Below are 13,746 nucleotides of genomic sequence, written 5' to 3'. Positions count from 1 at the left end.
TTGAAATAATGTACGGACCTTGCTATGTTACAAGAACAAATTACAAAGTTATGGTGTGGATTTGTGCTGCTCGTAACCAGTTTCTGGTTGTGGGTGATACGAAGTTGCCGTACAAGGAGGCTTGTGCTCTATATATCGTACTTTGGATAATAAAATGGGATATAGTTTTGTGACCGAACACATCTATTGAACATGACATTTTATCTGCTAACTTGTGCAACCTACCTGTTACGTCCCTGGTATTTAACTCACATTCTTAAAAAAACATACCTTTTGGCGCTCTATCTTCCTCAAGGGTTTTTCCATGTCACAATCACTCTTCACTTTGTGTTAACCAAAAGTAGGCACCATAAATTCTTAGGATCTGCTGCAAAATTATTGCCCTATTTTAGTTTGAACAGTGATCCTGTCTTCACAATTGAAGAGGGTAACTGCTTCATTTTCTATTGATGGCCCATTTGGTACAGGACAATGGAAACTAATTGAGCAATTTGTATCTCGCTGGATGTTTAATCGGTTAAGGCTTTCTTTATTGCACTGTTTTGTTTGAATAACAACGCTATTTTCTTGCCTTCTTCTGAAGTTAATTCCATATGACCAATAGGAAACTACTGATTTCTTTGATATATGTTGAAGACCCAATGTTGAGACCTTTTTCTGGATGCTAGAGCTGATTACTAGGCCCTGCAGTTTAACACTGGTGACCCATGCCCTATTGTACTCTAGTTGAATAACTGGATGAAAACTGTAAATCCTGCTGTAATAATGCTACAGGAGACTCACATCCCAGCTGCCAAAATAGACGATTTCTCTATGTTTAAAATATGGGCCTCATATCGGGGTTTCTCTTCGTTTACAGCATCCCAACAGGGAGTTGCGCTTTTCTTAAATAAAAATATGGGTACGGACATTCTACAGATAGAAGACTGTGGTTCAGGTCGTTGGTGCTGGGCCACATGTAAGGTTAAAAATAGACAAAAGCTGATTACCTTTGTTAGTTTTTATGCTCCAGTGGAGGAAAATTCCCGGATCTATGATGATTTGTTTCAGTCTTTGCTATTGGTGGGAGGAGATATTATTATTGGAGGTGATTTTAATATTCTTATGAGTATTAAATTAGATTCTACTACTTTTTCAAAAAAACAGCTTAAACCTAAATCACTTAAATCGATTTCCAATAATATGACAATACTTGACCTGTGTGACCCCTGGCGAACACAAAATCCACAAAAAAAAAGACTTCACCTGTTGCTCTGGTAGGTTTAAGTCTTCCTCCCGCATTGACTTTTTTCTTGTTTCCAGGCAACTTAATTTTTCCTATCAGAAAATTTTACATAATGGTTTATCTGACCATACGATGTTAGCTGTCGAGTTTGATCTAGGGGAAAATATCAGAGTCCCTAAATGATGGGTATTTAATAAGACACATTTGCATGATGAAATCTGGTTTGCCCTATTAAAATCAGAGATCAGAGACTTTATTGCTCGCAACACTGGTACGACTCCTCTCCATATTATCTGGGATTCTTTGAAAGCCTTCATCCGGGGCATAGTTATAGGAAAAGATGCAGCAGACTGGTCTTCTGTTAGAGAGATAAGAAATTCACTACAACAAAAAATCCAGGTTTTAAATGCTCAACAACAATGTAACCCCTCTTACAGCGTCCAAAGTCAATTAAATGAAGCTAAGCGGGAACTTAGTGCCAATTTCTTCTCCCACAGAGAAGAGATCTTTCATAGACAAACACAAAGAATCTATGAAGAAAGTAACTTCACAGGTAAATTTTTTGCCTGGCAGGCTAAAGAGCAAGCCGCTGCAAATTTGATATGTTCTTTAAAATGCCCGATAACACATAGAGAGACATCAGAGTCTGCAGAAATCGGTTCAATAATGTTCTCTCATTACCAAACGATCTATAGTACGCATCATGTTATTGATCATCAAAAGTTATTTGATTTTCCAGGTAGATACGTATTGCCCACTCTTTCATAAGTAGACCAAGAGAGAATGGCGAGTCCATTCTCTAAGGAAGAATTGGAGTTGGTGGTAATGGACCTCCCAAATGGCAAGGCTTTTGGCCCGGATGGGCTTCCCGCCGGGTTTTTTAAGGCCTTCTTTAGTTCTTTTTCTGATTTGTTTTTGCTATTACTAAATTCTATATTGGATGGTGGTCAAATTCCAGAGTCTTTCCAGGAAGGCACCATAGTGAGTTTTTTGAAGAGAGGGAAAGAACCCAAGGATCCCAATCCATATAGACCCATTACATTATTAAATTCGGACTACAAAATCACCACAAAATTATTATCAATGCGTTTTAACACTATTACCACAGATCTGATTCACCCTGATCAAAATGGTTTTATTGCAGGTCGACAATTAATTACGAATACACATTATTTGACTGAGGCCTTGGATTATTTTGAGACACGGGGAGTTCCAGCTTTAATTTTATTATTAGATGTGGAAAAAGCTTTTGATTTGGTAGTTTGGGCAACACTTTTTATTATTTTGCAGCATTTTGGGATCCTACAACAAATTATTAATTTAATTCAGAATCTATATACAGGTACTAAAGCCAATGTGGCTATCAATGCAGCCATGGTGGGGTCAGTTTCAGTCAAGCGGGGCACGAGGCAAGGTTGCCCCTTGTCACCTATTCTTTTCGCTTTCTTTATCGAGCCATTGGCAGTCGCAATTCGGAATTGTGTGAGTATCGCCCCCCCCTATTCCCTCTATGGCCAAAATTAAATTATATGCCGATGATATTATGTTACTAATTAAACCTGACATGCAATCACAAACGCAAGTTTTTAAGATCTGTGAAGAATTCGAGGCCTTAGGGGTTATCGGATTAATAAAAAAAAGACTACTGACTTCTTTGACATATGTTGAAGACCCAATGTTGAGACCTTTTTCTGGATGCTAGATCTGATTACTAGGCCCTGCAGTTTAACACTGGTGACCCATGCCCTATTGTACTCTAGTTGAATAACTAATTTACTCCTTTTTAGGCCTTGCCTGCCATAAAACCCAAGCTGTCTGTTGCGGAAGACCTATTGTCAGTTTGCAGAGGGCTTAGAGCCCATTGCTTACTCAATGGTTGGCTTTATTTTCACTCTCGTTTCCGTGCTTTTTATTTGTTAGCTTGTGTTGGATTTCTTTTCTTGTGTTTTCTCTGCAGCATGGTCTTATTGCTTGTGTCCTTCTACTGCTTATGTTTCAAGCACTTCTTTTTACTTTTTGGTTTAGCACTCCATGCGAGTGCTTGTGTATTCCAGGCGTCATCCTCTCCACCAGCTCTTTGTTGCTCCAACCCATGTGTTCCCCTACCCCTTCTCCATGTTGCACTTATATGTTTCTCCCACCTTGTGTCTTTCTCTTCTTGTGCTTCTCCTCCTCCAGCTCCACATTGCTCTTTCTTGCCCAATTGCTTCCTTTCCTTTCTTCCACGCTGCTCTCTCTTGCCCGTGTCTTGTACTTTTCCCCCTGCTCTTTGTGTTACTTCTGCCTCTCTGCTCTTTGTGTTCCTTCTGCCTCTCTGCTTTTTGTGTTGCTTCTGCCTCTCTGCCCTGTGTGTTCCTTCTGCCTCTCTGCTTTTTGTGTTCCTTCCCTCTTTCTGCTCTGTCTGTTCCTTCCCTCTGCCCGCTGTGATACTTACCACACCCTCAGAGTTGCTTCCCCCAACCCGAGCCCTTAGTGTTGCTCCCGTGCCCCTTCATCCCCTTAGGTTGCTTCCTCCCACTCTGCACCCTTGATGTTATTTCCTCCACCCACTTTTTTTCAAGCAGTGGCTACAAAATCACAGCTCCGGCCTTGTCACAGGCTTCTTTTTTCTCACCTCTATAGCCATGTTGCATAGCGTCACTAACATTGCAACAAAGCTAACAAGTCCCAAAGGTAAGACCTGTTAGCTTTGCCAATGCTTGTTGCATGGGTGGCTCTACATGGGTGGTGAGTCATGCATTCAATGTTATTCCTGGTGTTCGTAGCAGGTTTGGAACTCAGATACTGTTTGATCATTGTAAGTATGCAATAAACTCGTTAACTAGCTAGAGCTTTATCTTTGAAAATGAGTATGTCTTTTGTTTACTGCTATGAAATGAAGGTCCATATAATTATTATTAGCACACAAAATAGAGTGCCCTAGCATCTTCTAGGGCTGAAATTCTGCACCAAAGATAAGCTTGTGTAGCAAGGAACAACAGTTAAAAGAATGTGCGGCAGCTATTATTATTACATGGGAAGAGGTTTGGATGTCATTGACAGGCTTGTGAACTCACTTGTTTACTGTGATCTCGGTTTGCAATAGTGAGTCACATGGACAAAGGTAGCATACATAACACTACAGTCAGTCTCTTTGGCTATGTTAAGTCCTCTCTCTACCCTAGTTTATAAGTAACTGTAAAGAAAGTGGAAGGTCAGATCACTGTGTGGTTGACCCCAGGTGCTCGAGAATCCAGTAAAATGATCTAAAACCCCAAGCATCCCAAACTGAATGTGGAACCACAGCACAGTGTTGAGAGTAATGCTATTACTAAGCATTTAGAACGTACCTCTTCCTCAAACAGTCCTTAACCATCCCCAAAGGACATATTTTTGATTTTATTTATACTGATACTAAGAACGAACGTTTTCAATTATTCCATTGAATTGTTATTCCGCCATTGGAGACCTAATGGTGATTGTGGCACGATGGTGAGATCATCCTTATATGTATGTTTTGGACAATTGTTAACCTCGGAGGAACAGGATGGTGAATGTTTTGTCAACACAGGGGCAAGTCAGCCGTGTAACTTCAATGGTAGCTATGCCTTTTTGGTTTTTGGCTCACCGGCAGCTTTGCACACTCGTGTCCAAGCCTCAACCTGCCGCACAATTGATAAATTAAGTATACCTTTACCAATATCAGCGTCTACTCATTTATAACAGAATTTCTGTTTGCACAATTGAAAACAATTCTGTCACCATGATTAACACACACAATTAGGGTCATAGGTTTAACATACCTTTTTTCAATTTAATTTGGTGGGTAAACCTACGCCTACAGGTCAACAGCCCTTAACAATACCAGATTGGCAATTGTAAACATGCATTTTTTTGCCACTCATTCCCCTATAGCAAGAAATCGTGGTTAAAACTAAATGTCCTCGTTCAGTCAATGGTATGGGTGTGGATCATGAAATATACTCTTTGTGTAATATTTCCCTTGCATGATTTAGGAATGCATTGAAAAAGCTCTTGTCAATATCTGCTTGGATGTCAGTTTCAGCCACATAAATAGCAATGTTTTCCAGTGCGTGTGAATAGTCTTGTCTTTCTACAGTTTGAATACAAGTATATATGATTCAGTGCACATTCTTAGCCATATTGAGGAGGCATAAAGGCATTGAGTAAATTCATTGGTGTCATCAATGTAGGTGGTGGCCTGATATGTCATCTCACTTATGATGCCATCTGTGACATCAGGTGTGAGATCATAAGCAGTGCATTGTGGGGGTCCCAGTTGCATAAATAACTATATCTCCTGAGCGTCAGTGTTTTTTAGCCTTTCGGTTTTTAGGTTTAGCATTGTACTCATAACTTCTAAATTTTTAAATAACGCAGTGTAAAAAAACTTTCAACTTCCCATTAAGGTTCGTTTGAATAAATCCAGATCAGCGTAAAATATCAGCTGTGGACTATAGGATACATGTGAAGCACTAGTAATTTTCTGTTTGGCTATTCAGTACTCATTTAACACCGGGAATGGCTGATTGCACGGCTGGGGCTTGCATGCAAGAATACGAACGGGAGAAAGTCGAGAACCTTTCTTTACGGTTAGCCTTCTGCCAAACTAAACATGTAAAAGTTTGAGCCAGTCTCTCCAGTGCAAAAGTATTGTTTAATCAGTCGTGTTTTTTAAGTACAGATAACAGTAACATATTAATGGAGTACACCTGCCACAATCGCTGCCTGTTAATGTCTTGACCTTGGAAAGCTATACACAAAAAGATGGCATCATAAAACCGTGCAATTCTTATGAATATGTATGTGCTACTTGATAATAATGAATGCGGGACAGTCATGCATGCACTACAGGATAATGTTGTGCCCTTCTTTCTCTACAGGTTGATAAAAATTAAAGAGTGGGTGGACAAGCATGACCCGGGAGCCTTGGTCATTCCTTTTAGTGGGGCCTTGGAGCTCAAGTTGCAAGACATGAGTGATGAAGAGAAACAGAAGTATCTGGAAGAGAAAATGACACAGAGGTTAATTAGCATTCATTTTCGCTACACTTTATTATCAACTATTTCCTTGCTGTAATTTAATTGCTTGCGCTGATAGAATAATAAATGACAGAGTAATTACCATTATAAAGAGAGAATCTTCTCCTTTCTTTACCATGAGACAGAGTGAAAAGATTTATTTTAAATTAAGTTTTTAACTGTCATCTGTCATCTCTGTGCGGTGTTTTAATTATAACATAGGTGTTCGTTATGCACGTTTCTGAGAGGACTGATCACCAAAACTCTTGCGTCTTTTTTTTAATGCAGGGCTTGGGGTAGAAACGGGAAAGATAGATTTTCTGTGTTTTTAAGTTTGAAAGTCATAAATTGTTGAAAACGGATATTTTTTCTCGATATATTTTTCTTTATTGTTGTGGAAATGCGTTTTATTAATTCTGACATGGTGGCTGTATTGAAATTGTAGCTTAAGAATTGTTTCATTTAACAATAAATTGAGCAAACAAATTTGGAGGAGTAACGCGCTCTGTGGGAGTAGTTATTTAACATGGTATTTACACCCCCTATTTGGTTCATTTGATGACTGTTATTCAGTTTAAAATAACGGGCTCCTCGTTGCCCTTTTGCCTTCCCCTTACAAAACATTGATTATGTGTGTCAGTCAGGTGTTTCCAAAGCACACATGCGTTGACTCGACAGACAAGTTCTACTGGAGTATACTAACCAGGTCTTTGGTGTTTTCCTGCAGCGCTTTGTCCAAGATCATCAAGACTGGCTTTGCGGCCCTCCAGCTCGAATACTTCTTCACGGCCGGCAATGACGAGGTGCGCGCCTGGACCGTCCGGGTAAGACCCACACTTCTTCATCAGCGCCTTCCGGTTCCACACTATTGAATTCAGATTGATAGCAGCCACTTTGAAGTTTGTCGCGGCGGCGGTGAGCTCGTCATTACAGATGAGCTTTTTGTCCGGGATAACTTTAATTATTTGTGAGCTGCTGAACAGTGAAAGTGGAGGCGCATTGATTGAGGCGGGGGACAATTGATTCTTCCCATTACATAGCCTGCATTTCTCCATCCTGCGGGATCTCCCTGCCCGCCTCCTGCGGTCCGAGATAAGGCCTCGCCCGTATTGTGCTTGCTTAATCTGTGTGACTGGGTTTGTCTGCATTGAAATTGATGCTGCATTTCATTTTGCATTTGCCGAGTTCAGTTTCCTTGTAGGGTGGTGCTTTTTCCGCCTTTCCCTTGCTAGGATCGCGTGTTAGGCAATAAAGGCAACATTAACATGATGTTCTGGGCTGAGCACTGCTCAGAATAAGGGTTCATTTTGCAATCCATGTCTTAAGAGGCCACAGTTTTACAAGCACTTATTTTGATTGTCACCTTGTGGTTTCACTCCCGCCGAAACACTAGTAAGCAAAGCCAGGGTATGTGAGTACCTGATTTAAATAGGAAACAATGATTTTTTTTTAAAGACAGCTGTAGGAGCCGATTTTTCGAGCAAATGTCTTTCGCTGCTAAAGTGAGAGCACGTGGAATTTACATCCAGATGTGTGTGCGTCAGAACCATAGCCAGTGACTGATTTACCCTTACAGTACACCAACAGAGGATGTTGTGGTTGCTGCTGGCAGCCAAGGTTAGTCATATTTGAAGCTTTTTAGCAATACATAGCTGTTGCTGAATGTTACCACCTGACTGTTATGTAAAATAAATCTGATTTGTGTTTTTCACGTTCGCCATCAATTTGGCGTTGCATAGCTCACTGTGTTTAAGAAGAATCCGGTTTCAGTTACCCATCTATATGTAAAAATGCAAACATTTCAAGGAACAACTTCGAATTTAGATCTTTCTAGATCTGTCTTGTCAGGTGGGCTATTTTTCATAAACCTGTTTACACACGCAACAAAACAATATAGTACCCATGTCTCTGGTGTAGTCACAAGAAAGCATAACAGAAAAACGTATAAATGTGGGCACGCAGTACTCGTAAGGCATGTTTTCTGACCAGCTTGCCACGTCTTCCAAGAATGATAGCTTACGCCTTGCTAGCAAGCATGAAAGCTGGTTAATCTTAAGAGTGATTGTAAGTAGCAATGTGATCTAATGTGCAAGGGTATTTAGTCAGGTAAGCATCAGTGAGTCGCAATATTAACCCAATACATCTTGCATTGAAATAACTGTGCTTTACATTGTCAGGCTCCTAAGCACTTTAACATGCTTTATTAGGCAGCCCTAAGGTCACCATTACTCCTCGCGTGTCTTGCGGCGCTTGTGTGTGCATCCATTGTATGGCGTGGCAATTATAATTCTGGGCATTTTTCTTCTCCAACATAAACTCCAATTCTGTTTCATGAATGATTGTATTTATTAAGGGGCTTGTCATTAGCATAGATTTCCAGTACGGCATGTGCATTCCGAGGTCCCTTTGTGTGGCCTGTAATCTGATTGCCGCTGTGCATTTTCAAACTACTCATTGCATTTTACAAGGCTCTTGCATATGGTGACTTAAAAAGAAGATGGTAGTAACATGTGTATGGCCGTTCTGAAACTCTGTGCAGTATCCAGGCTTGCACAGATTCTTGAAATACATGTGTATGGTACCAAATATATTAAATCTTGTTATTGGCACAAGCTATTACACGTTTAAAGTAACATTTTTATTTACATTTTTGTTGTTCAGTTTTTCGTTGTAATTGACAGTTGCTAACCTGCGATTTATTTCTGAGTTGGTAACCCCACAGCATGACAACAGGAATGCAGTCCTAGATGTGTGTTAAAAATAATGAGAAAGGGCTGACCTCTGTGAAGTCCAGTGCTTCGTTTTATCTAAACATTAATCGCGATAATATATGTATTGTGACTTTCTGATTTGAAGATTTTGAGGGTGGCTGATTAGCATGGAACAACAATTGAGGGGTGATCTGAAATCCATCTTAGGACCCCAAAACAGCACCTTTGCAATCCAGCTCGAGCACAATTAATTTCCATCCTGTTTATCCTTCTACAGAAAGGGACAAGGGCTCCTCAAGCTGCAGGGAAGATACACACGGATTTCGAAAAGGGCTTCATAATGGCAGAGGTCATGAAATATGACGATTTTAAGGAAGAGGGATCTGAAAATGCCTGCAAGGTGAGTCCTCTTATGTCATATTTTCCCACTGTGCTTTCCTCGGAGAGCAGTTGATTGCGACAGGGAGGCTGGCAGTCATTTCGTATTGTAGATTAATACGGAGACTGCAGCTATCCTGTCAGTGTGTTTTTTACTTGTGGGGAAATGATTAACGTAGGCACTTTGTGTCAGTGTGACAGCTAACAAAATCCAAAGACTGTCAGCTCTAGCGTTAGTGTCGTCGTTGTATGCTTAATAATGTTTTTCAACCCCCACTTCTCTTCCCTACTACCTCCGCCCCTACTTATCCATCCCAACGACAGAATATGGCATGGTTCATTTCAGTGTAGCCTAAGGAACACACAAACCTATTCTTGATTTTTTTTTCCTAAGGTTGCATGTACAATTATTGTAAATGCCTTGATCTATTAAAAATACGTTCAGACTTTTCAAAGTCATTTGTTCTAAATAAAAAAATACCTACCATTAAAAAGAACTCCACCTTTAACATATTGAGTTTGTAGGCATTTCTTCAGCATATGCTAGCCTAGCTTGATAAACCCAGTTACTTGCAAGCTTAAACGCATTATTAAGAGGGCTGTAGAGTTGATCGGTGAGAATCGTGGTCTCCTTTGTTGTCCTTGATTAACAATTCAGAGCTACACTGGAGAGCACGGACAGTGTATGTATGCTTTGCATAGCGGGCCCATGTTAACAAATGCATTATCAGGTATTCTCTGGCAAATCTAATCGAGTTGCTTTGTTCTCTCTTTCTGCCTCTTTCTCTGTCCCTCAAACCTCATTTCCAACATTCTCATTTTCTCCCCCTCATTCCTCTCCCCACGTTCTTCCTCTTTTTCCACACCCTCCCCCATATCTCCCAGCTCTCGAACTCCCTCCCTCGCCCCTTACACACACTGGTGGTCTAGTACCAGTATAGTTAAGGTTACATGCTCTTTCCACAGGAAATTGAATGTTTTGTTTGGTCTATAACTAGGCAGTTAAAAACCTCTACAGACTAATCACTTTCCTAATTGGACACGTGAATTGCAGAGAATGTTGGTCAAGGATTTCAAAGATTACAAAATTGTTTTTTGAGGGATGGCATGATGAACACATTCGTTTTAACACAGACCCTCCGTCAGAAATAAAGAGTAAAATAGTTATTCAAAGTTCACTAAATTTGCCACGTACATAGAACCAAATGAAACACCCAAGTATAATTCAATTTGTTATAAAGTGACACGTCCATTTTCAAGACAAAAAAAATCCTCAAAGTACTGAACAACTGAATTCTTTAATTATCTGTATTTGTGGGTATATGTGGATTTAAATCTAATTTGAGCATGTACAAAATCGCCATAGTTTTATTTTCTGGCAGTGTATGTTGGACAGGTGCAGTGTTTTCCGAATTAAAAGCAAACATGTATCCTGTTGTTTTAGAAAATTACACATGCAGCAAATCTTAAAAATGGCAATTTTTAACTATGAAATGAAACTTAACTCTCGGTACACTTTTGCTGAAATTGATTCTATTACTTAAATCAACTGTATAGAATCCGTGTATACAACCGGATGTTCCACACTGACGATCGGTATGATGACATTAGGCATCCTAATACAAATTATAACATCCCGCTGCCTTTTAGGCGCATGGAAGTAACAACCATGCAGTAATAGGATGTTTGTGCATGTGCACTCCTAACCAGATTCATCACACTCCAAATGAACACACAATATGCTGTTTCAAGTACAACAATGTAACACATATGCGGCATCCAATAAGGTATACATTTTCACCCCTCATGACTATTACATCTATTTTTATCAGGTTACACTGAATGAATGTCCAAGTGGCATCCGGACATTTGCGCATGTGAAATGCTAACAATGTAACATGGCATCCCAAGAGCCAGAAAACACAGCGTCCATTACTTGCACATCCCCCTACAGACATACTGAATACTTACTTACTCATACAAAAATTGGAAGCTTCGATATACACCATCCTCATCAAATCTCTACACACATAATTAATGCAAATCCCAATAATAACCGTATGGTTCTAAACCATCACAAATGTGCATGACTAACTCAGAGTACAACTCGCACTAAACTCATCATCATTGACTGAATACGCTGCAATTCCCACTACTGCCCTGGGGGCACAACTGCAGGCAAGAAACAACACAAAGACGTTTACACTTTTATTAAATGCAACTCTTGCCAAACAACTGTGAAATTTGGATACTTGAACATGCACAACTATCAGCACGTGCAGCCGTCGCGCAGTTAAATGTATGCCACACTGTCCTGTACTGACAAATACACAGAGGCCTCTAGGTTGCATACACATTAAGACACACCAGTCCCCACTTTTCACAGTAGTGCTTGTGGGCACCGGTCTTACATGCCCACATTCGTAACACTGATACATATCTGTTACAAAACTAATAGGTTGTCTCCCAGGTGTTATTGGGAATCTTATCCGATCTGTTTAATAGAGCACGGGTATATCGATTGGGGGGGGGGGGGTGGGGGGGAGGGAATAACTTACGTAAAAGTTACATTTGAAAAGTGGAGTATACAATGTAGAGAAAGTCAAACTTTAAGGTGTAGAATCAATTTGCATTAAAATTTTCTTTGTGATATGAAGGAACAAGCATTTGCAATTCAATAGGTCTCGCATTTGCAAGAGTTTAAGCTATTGGCATTGTAAATTACCATGCCTTTTATTTATGTTTTGGTTTTAAAAACATAAATAAAAGGCATTTGTCATTTACAATGTTAATAGCTTATTGCATTCCGAATGCTTATTTGTAAAAGTGCTCTATGCCGCGCTTTCACTTTAATGGCGGCCACGCCCCTTTCTTTAAACAACCCACATCTAAAGAAAGGTGTGCAGATGCCATTAAAGTGAAAGCACAGTATGGGGCGTTTTTACAAAAAAAAGCATTTGTTAAGCAGCATAGCACGTGCAGAAGTGCTGCGATGTGCAGGGAGCATTTTTGAAAGATAAAGTGCAGCATCCATGACTGGCTCAACGCGGTCATGAAAACAGGGTGGGTTAGGGAGAGCCTGTCATGCCGGTAAAGCATCTGGATAAAAGACATAAAAGAAAATGCAGACCAACTGTTACTAAGGCGGTACTAACACGCCTATTAACGAATTAGAAGCAACTATTTAGAAAGGACTGGAGCAGGAGCCAATTGAAAAGATGGGCGGCGCTTCAGTCCATACCTGAATACAGCATGCCTCGCAGAGCAGCGCATGCGCTGCCCAGGCTCGACCTAAAAATTAATAATCTTTGGAAAACTGAATTCACTTTCAGATAAATACATCTATTCTCTTGAGAATATATATTACCAACGATCACCTAATAATAAACCGAGAACATTCTAAAACCTATAGAACAGTGATTAAAGAGAATAACAAACCGCTTTTGCAAAATTAAAGAAAGTTTGGAATTGTCCCACATTTTACACTTTGTTTTTGAAAGTTTGCATTATCACTTAGATCCCTAATGTTTTTAAGTGTGTGTATCTTTACATTTTAAAATATAGTATACTGTTGCTATAATGATAGTCTGTGCATGTGCTTCAACAAATGTATATTTGCTACAGTAAATGTACTTTTGATCTAAAAATGCACGTTCGCTTTAAATAATGTACATCGGAAGAAGCGAATGTATTTTATCTCACTTTGACATTCACAGTGGTCAAACAATTAAATGCTGTGATTTTTTTTTTACTCTTCTTAAATTAATTGCAACAGCTACTTTTCAATTGGATTGAAGGTTACATTAAGTACTAAATAAAACTAATAAAAATATTGTCTGGAAGAACAAAAATGTATATTTTAAAGTGTTTTTAAAAGAGTAATTAAACAAATAGACTTGCCTCATCCTTTGCAAGTACTGCTTTGCTTACCATACCACACCACACTAAAAGAAACATTACCCTATTAAGGGTGAGTGAAGGGTGTGTGTATTTTTGCTAAGTGAGCAGCACATCCGAATAATAGAGTGATGTGAATATTTTTCCCAAAGTGTATATACTCAATCAGGAGTTTGTATAGCGCGGGTACTCACCTGAGAATAGGGTGACCAACCGTCCGTAAATTTTATGGACCATCTGTAATTTGGACCTCACGTCCGTTGTCCATGAGGATCCCTTTTACAGACTCCTTTTGTCTGTCCGTAATTTTGCAAATGGTTTGGATATGGATGGGCACACAGACGGAAGGACAGAATGAATGGTGAAAGACTGAATGAAATAATGTAAATTGGAAATGGTGGATATCAGGGGTTTGATTTTCGGATGAATGTCTAGATCCTTGGACAAGAGAGCTCTTCTGGGGAGGGTTGTGATGACTTAATTCACTTTCTTGGTGCCATAAGAGCTTTAGTTC

At 39.7% G+C, this 13,746-nt stretch overlaps 1 protein-coding gene across 1 annotated transcript in view; it reads left to right on the top strand.

Annotated features, from left to right (window-relative positions):
- The window catches only part of OLA1 (Obg like ATPase 1), a 713,352-nt gene that overhangs the window by 623,193 nt on the left and 76,413 nt on the right, over positions 1-13,746 (top strand). Inside the window, exons 8-10 of the mRNA XM_086956152.1 lie at positions 6,109-6,249; positions 6,974-7,070; positions 9,235-9,357. Coding sequence (XP_086812278.1) covers positions 6,109-6,249; positions 6,974-7,070; positions 9,235-9,357 — 361 coding nt within the window. The remainder of the gene's footprint in view (positions 1-6,108; positions 6,250-6,973; positions 7,071-9,234; positions 9,358-13,746) is intronic.

This window comes from Lissotriton vulgaris, chromosome 2_1, assembly GCF_964263255.1.
Source record: "Lissotriton vulgaris chromosome 2_1, aLisVul1.2, whole genome shotgun sequence".
NCBI classification, from domain to species: Eukaryota; Metazoa; Chordata; class Amphibia; order Caudata; family Salamandridae; genus Lissotriton; species Lissotriton vulgaris.
Note: the sequence above shows the minus strand (reverse complement) of the source record. Positions and strands in the feature narration are given on the sequence as shown.